This window comes from Mastomys coucha, unplaced genomic scaffold (genome assembly GCF_008632895.1).
Source record: "Mastomys coucha isolate ucsf_1 unplaced genomic scaffold, UCSF_Mcou_1 pScaffold18, whole genome shotgun sequence".
NCBI classification, from domain to species: domain Eukaryota; kingdom Metazoa; phylum Chordata; class Mammalia; order Rodentia; family Muridae; genus Mastomys; species Mastomys coucha.
Genome location: NW_022196900.1, coordinates 85106519 through 85112518, shown reverse-complemented (window position 1 = coordinate 85112518; position 6000 = coordinate 85106519). Strand labels below are relative to the sequence as shown.

Sequence of the window (6000 nt, the reverse complement as noted above, 5' to 3'; positions counted from 1 at the left end):
TTTTGAGACAGGGCATCTCACTTCCGGAGCTCACTGGCTAGGCTATGTGGCTGGCCAATGAGTTCTAAGGATCCACTTGTCTCCACCCCCAAAAGCACTGGTGTTACAGATTTTCCCTAAGTGGGTGCTGGGGACCAAAGCTCATGTCTTCAAATTTGCACAGCAGGCACTTTAATGGCTGAGCCATCCCCGCAGTCCCCTTAAGTTAGTTCTTTAGATGCAGTGGCCACTTAGATGACCTGTCTGGGCTGTGTGACTGAGCGGCGGCTCCCAGTCATTTAGCTGTTGGCTAGCTTTAGGCTTTATGCTTTAACACATCTGTTCTTTGCAGACAGCATCCTTAGCATGTATCCCTCGGGGGAGCCAAGGCTCTAAGTTCTGTCTCTCAGCTTCCTGTGTTGGACCCATCTGGTACCACTTCCCCTCTTTGAATCACACACAAGTCTGTATCCACTGGCCCATATTCTCTCTTGCCCATTCTGGAGCTATCCTCCCTATCCCACCAGACCATGCCAACTCTCCTCCTTCTGGGCAGCCCTGTCCCTGAAGGGACAGAATCCCAGGCTGATTAGGATTTTACCTGCACAGTCTGCCGGTCAGGAATACCACTGTACACAGAAATCTGGGGTGCAGTGGGGCGGCCACTGCCACCACTGCTGCCGCCGCCGCAGCCGCTACTACTATTGGTCCCACTGGTGTTGGTGGTGACGCTGGCCCGGCTGGATGTGTGGGGGACTGGCAGCTCATTCTCCATGGCCTGTGGGGTGGCACAGTCAGGGTGCTCAGGTTGCAGAAGAGCAGGTGGATGCTAGGAAGGAAGGGAAAATAAATGAAAAGCTTAGCAAATGTTTGTTACACAGGCATGAGCATCTGGTCCGCCATGCCCCAGCCTTCCCATTCTGTAAATTCTGTCACCTAGGATGGAAAACACCTGGAAAAATTGTGTCAGAATTAAACATATATGGAATCCTCCCCCCTTTTTTTGCTAGTTTCAAATAATACAGTACAAGCTACTTAGCACTCCATCTTGTTAGGTTTTAGGAGACATCTCGAGCTTATTTGGAACACATGGGATGATATACGGAGGTTACATGCATTTGCATAAGGGGCTTAAGCAGCTGCAGAGCTGAGGGTCTGGTTGGGCGGTCTGGGAAGTGTTCTGTGGATCAGCCACTGAGACTGGATAGGCTTGTGCCAGCTTTCCAAGCAGGCTCCCATGGGGGCACCTGTGAACTTAGGCTTTTGGTGTAGTTTTTAGAGACAGGATCTTTCTACGTAGCTCTCTGTTGGCCTCAAACTCACCATCTTCCTGTCTTGGCCTTCTCAGTGCTCAGAGCTCAATACCCAGCTCTCGGCTGAGGCTTTGAGTCACACTGGACCCCAGAAGAATATGGCCAGGATGGGTTCTTTTGGAGACTTTTGAAATCAGGTGTGTCTGCTCTGAAGTCTAAGTTTTCTGCTAGAGGTAATGGAGAAGTAACGGAGGAGAGTTTCTGGCACATTCTCTCTGGTAGGGACCACCTTACACCCCTCAGCCTCTTCATATTTGGGATGGAGATAACGAACACTTGAGCCTTTACCAGCTCTACACAGCTCTCGCAGTCCTGGCTAGTCTGGTTAGTCAGACTGCTCCAGGGATTCCCTGTCTTCCACTCCCATCACTAAGTTACGGGCAGGCCATTATACAGGTGCCAGGATCTGAGTTCCAGTCCTTCCGCCTGTGCAGCAAGCACTACAGATGCTGAGCTGTCTCATCTGCCCAGCTCACAACTGTGACCTTAGCTACCAGGTAATGATGGCAATCTCCAAACATGGGCTACCCTGAAGGGTCCTTATCTCCCTTTCCCTAAATGTTGACCACAACTGGGGTTCAGCTCACGTTCTAAGACATCTTGGCTGAAGTGTTTGGAAGAAGTCAGACAGGAAGCAGGCAGCCACAGTAATGGAGACAGAGGATGCCCAAGTCTTGGGTGACTAAGTTTAGCTCATAGTCTTTGTTTTTGGCTGAACAGGTACTGTAGAATGTATAGTCAGGCCCTGTTGACAAACGCTAGCGGCATTCCTCTGTGGAAATGTTGCCAAGTAAGGACAGCATGGCTCCCACGAAAGATTGACACTTCCCTTAGCCACTGGGGACACAGCCGTCTCCTTCTGTTGCTGGCCAGAGCCCAGCCTTCTCTGTTTGCCTTGCTCATGGCTTCTCTTGTTGAGGGGCTCTTTTGGTTTTGCTTCCTTGACCCCGATCCCCACTCTCCATGACACGTATGCTCACACTTACCCTCCATTACCCATGCATCTATGTCTGCATCCTGCCCTGTGTCCTCCTGGTGCACATGCTCCTCCCACTGTGCTCTCTGGAAATAAAGTGTGCTCCCTCATTCCACTTTCCCCCTATGTGATGCATCCTGCCCAGCTCTCAGCCCACTAAGGGGCCCCCTCCTCACAGTCTTGATCTCTCTGTCTTCCCTCTCCTTCACTCCTCACTGACCTGGCTCTGGTTCTCTGTGACAGCATCCCTTACTGCTCAGCCTCCTCTCTCCTCTCAGGATCTTTCACACAGGCTGGATCAAGCACACGTCTTTCCCCCCCCAACCCCCACTTGCTCATGCCCTCAACAGCGCATGCTCACTGGTGACGCACTGTCTCTCTGGCTCCCTCTGTCCGAGCTCCTGCTTTTAGTAGCTACAGCTGTCTTCCCAGGGTGCAGGCTCTTAGGGTCTCTGTGGACCACCCATGCACAGGACAGGCAAAGGAAGGCCAGACTGATTTGCACACTAGCCTTTCACAAACACCGACTACACTCAGCAATACCGGCACCTGTTTCTAGAACGTCTGTGACCATTCAGCAGCGGTTCCTTCCCCACTGTCCATCCGCACTGTTCATCCGCACTGTCCATCCACATAGCCTGGTGGCCTGAGATCTGTCTCTAGGAATTTGCCTTTTCTAGCATCTTAGATGGATGGAGCCACACCTTCTGTTCTCCTTACAATGTTTTAAAGATTTATTCACATTGCATCATATGCAACAATTGTATTTCTCTTTGGGACTGAATAATACTCCTCTCTCTGTATGTGTGCATGTCTCTCTGTGTGTATGTATATGTGTGTGTATATATTTGCATGTGTATGCATATGTATTTGCATGTCCACATGTGTGCATGTACAGTCTCTCTGAGTGTACCACAGTCTGCTTCTCCATTCACCTGCTAACAGCACTCAGGTTGTTTCCACCATTGGCAATGGCCACTGTGAACAATGTTCTAATTTTCTACTATGTAAGTAGTAGCGAATTGTGGGGCAACTCATGGAGGGACGTGTGGATATCCAGATCTTCCTGTGCCATTTGGAGAATTACCACCATATTTCTGGGGCTCACAGAGGTCCCCTCCTCTGTGAGGGTTAACAAGCTACCTGGTATGTGTCAAGTGCCTGTGTTGATCCTACCTGTCTTTCCCACTTCCAACCCACTGCAACCTCTCTAGCTCAGGATCATTGTGACTGACCTGAAAAGTCTTGGTCACCTGACAACTTCTCACCACTGGGCTTACTGCCGCTTACTGCCGCTGTCTCTGTCCCCCGAAATGCTGTCCTTCCAGTTTCCATTACCAGACTATTCAGGTCAGCAGTGCCGCATGAGTCCTGGGGAATAGCACGGAATGTGGCTTCCTCTAAGTCCTCTTCCCCCTTCATAGTCAACCACAACATCACTTAAGCCATGCAACAGGAAGGCTGTTTGCACACTTGGTGATTCACAACGGACTCCTGCAAGGTGTCTGCCTCCCGTACCCATGGTGTCAAATGTGTCCGAGCATGCTTGGACCTTCTGGCCGGGGCTCCTTTTGCTCACTGAAAGTCTAGTTTAGTTTCTGCCTCCTCTGCAGACATAAACTACCCATGGTTTCACCATAGCTTCTACCCGAGGTCTCTATACCATCCGTAGACATGGCTGACTACCACTGCCTGTTGAGCTCTACGGTAGATACTTTGGGTACACTCATGACCACCACAGAGAGTAGTTATTAATGTCCGAGTTTGCCAATAAGAAATTATCTAGGCCAAGTGTGCTGAGGCAGGAGGATTGCTGTGAGTCTAAGGTCAGTCTATGCTAAATGGTGAGTTTGGGTTAGCTTGGACTAGAGAGTAAGATTCCATCTGAAAATACAAACATAAGCGCAGACAAATGGGGAGGAGATATCTAATTTATCTAAGGTCATCATAAAACTGGTAGTCCAAAAATAGGTGTGATTTCAAAGCCGTTACCTGCAGCTTCAGGGGAATCTGACCTGGCCCACTGTTGTGGTGACACTGGGCCCAGTCCCCATCAGAACATACCAGAGCAAAGTAATGGAGGTTACTAGGCTAAATTGTCTAATTACTGTTTATCAAATATTTATACAAAACCATCCCTCTATGTCATTTATACATACACAATATTACACATGTGTATCCACCAACCAGTTCAAGAAATCAGACATTACCACAAACTCTCTTGTTTTTCCTAAGCAAAAACCAAGGCCTAGTTTCTGAGGAAGAGAGTGCCTTAGTCAAGGTGACATGGCTTTGACTCTCTTCTAGGACCGTGGGAGGGATCCCCAGCTGGCCAGGGTTAACTGGACTTACCCAGCCAGAGGGCTGGAACTCATCTTGAGGCGAAACCAGAAGCGAGTTGGTCTCCTCATGTAAGGAATGTGGAATACTACGACAGCTTTTCAACTTCTGCTTCTACAATTTGTGTGGCAAAGCTTCTGTATCTCTTTCCTCACACATTCATTCTGCCTCAAAGCTTCGGGTAGGTGGGAAGCAAAGGAGGCAACTGACGTGCCTGCCTGTGGACTCTCGTTAGGGCCTGTCTACCACATGAGAAATAGGAATCTGTAAATTTCACAGCGCCCATGCTTTAAACATTTATCCACTCCTACTCAATTTCCTCTTCCTAGTCTCATTCCCCCTTCTCTTCCTTCTAATGACTGCCTTATTCCATCCCAAGGCCACCCACCCCTGTGGACTCCCACTGTGAACCACAGCCAAGTCTCACTAATGGCTGACAGCCAGAACTAGAAATCTGTTTTTCTCTGGTTCCAACTCACTGTGTGGTTCTGTGTGAGGCTGAGCTCCAAAGCTGCTGTTCCTATTTCAGTCAGGCCTCCCTCCCAACCACAAGGGACCATTTTGAACGATGTGCTGACTGGGACTGGCTTGGATAGCGATCTTATTACAGGTCTCTGAGGCCTACAGGGCTTGAGATCCAGCAGCTGGAGAAATGCTGATGGTTCTGTCCTTTCAGGAGCCGCCAAGTCTAGGAAACACTAGGCCTTTGTCCCCAGGGTCAGGGAAATCCATTTGCTGTGGATTATGGCTGTGCTGGTGGACCAGGGAGGCAGAGGGGGAAGACACTGAAAACAGCTTCAACCCTCACCAGAGCCTGCGGGTCCAGGGGAGGGGGAATGAGGCTTTCTAATGGGATCAGGGCTTGACAGGAAGGGAGAGGTCTCCTGAGTCCCACAATGGCTGCCCCTGGTGCCAGCATATCGACCTCTGTGTTGAGTCTGAAAAGGCAGAAAGGGTTTATCTTGGGTGCCTCTCTATTTGAAGGAGGAGATGATAATTAAGAATTCAGTTCTCAGGCTGGTGAGATGGCTCAGCGAGTAAGATCACTGACTGCTCTTCGGAAGGTTATGAGTTCAAATCTCAGCAACCACATGGTGGCTCACACCCCCCCCCCCATAATGAAATCTGATGCCCTCTTCTGGTGTGTCTGGAGACAGCTACAGTGTACTCATTTATAATAATAAAAAAAAATAAATCTTTAAGCCGGGCGGTGGTGGCACACACCTTTAATTCCAGCACTTGGGAGGGAGAGGCAGGCGGATTTCTGAGTTCGAGGCCAGCCTGGTCTATAGGGTGAATTTCAGGACAGCCAGAGCTACACAGAGAAACCCTGTCTCAAAAAACAAAAAACAACAAACAAACAAACAAACAAAAAAGAATTGAGTTCTGTAG

The 6000-nt window shown here is 49.4% G+C and overlaps 1 protein-coding gene across 1 annotated transcript in view; it reads right to left on the bottom strand.

Moving 5' to 3' along the window:
- Phc2 (polyhomeotic homolog 2) overlaps positions 1 to 6000 on the bottom strand; it is a gene marked incomplete at its 3' end in the record, with an annotated part of 96599 nt that overhangs the window by 42387 nt on the left and 48212 nt on the right. The window contains exon 2 of the mRNA XM_031377027.1: positions 581 to 808. Within this exon, the coding sequence (XP_031232887.1) occupies positions 581 to 754 (174 nt within the window). The remainder of the gene's footprint in view (positions 1 to 580; positions 809 to 6000) is intronic.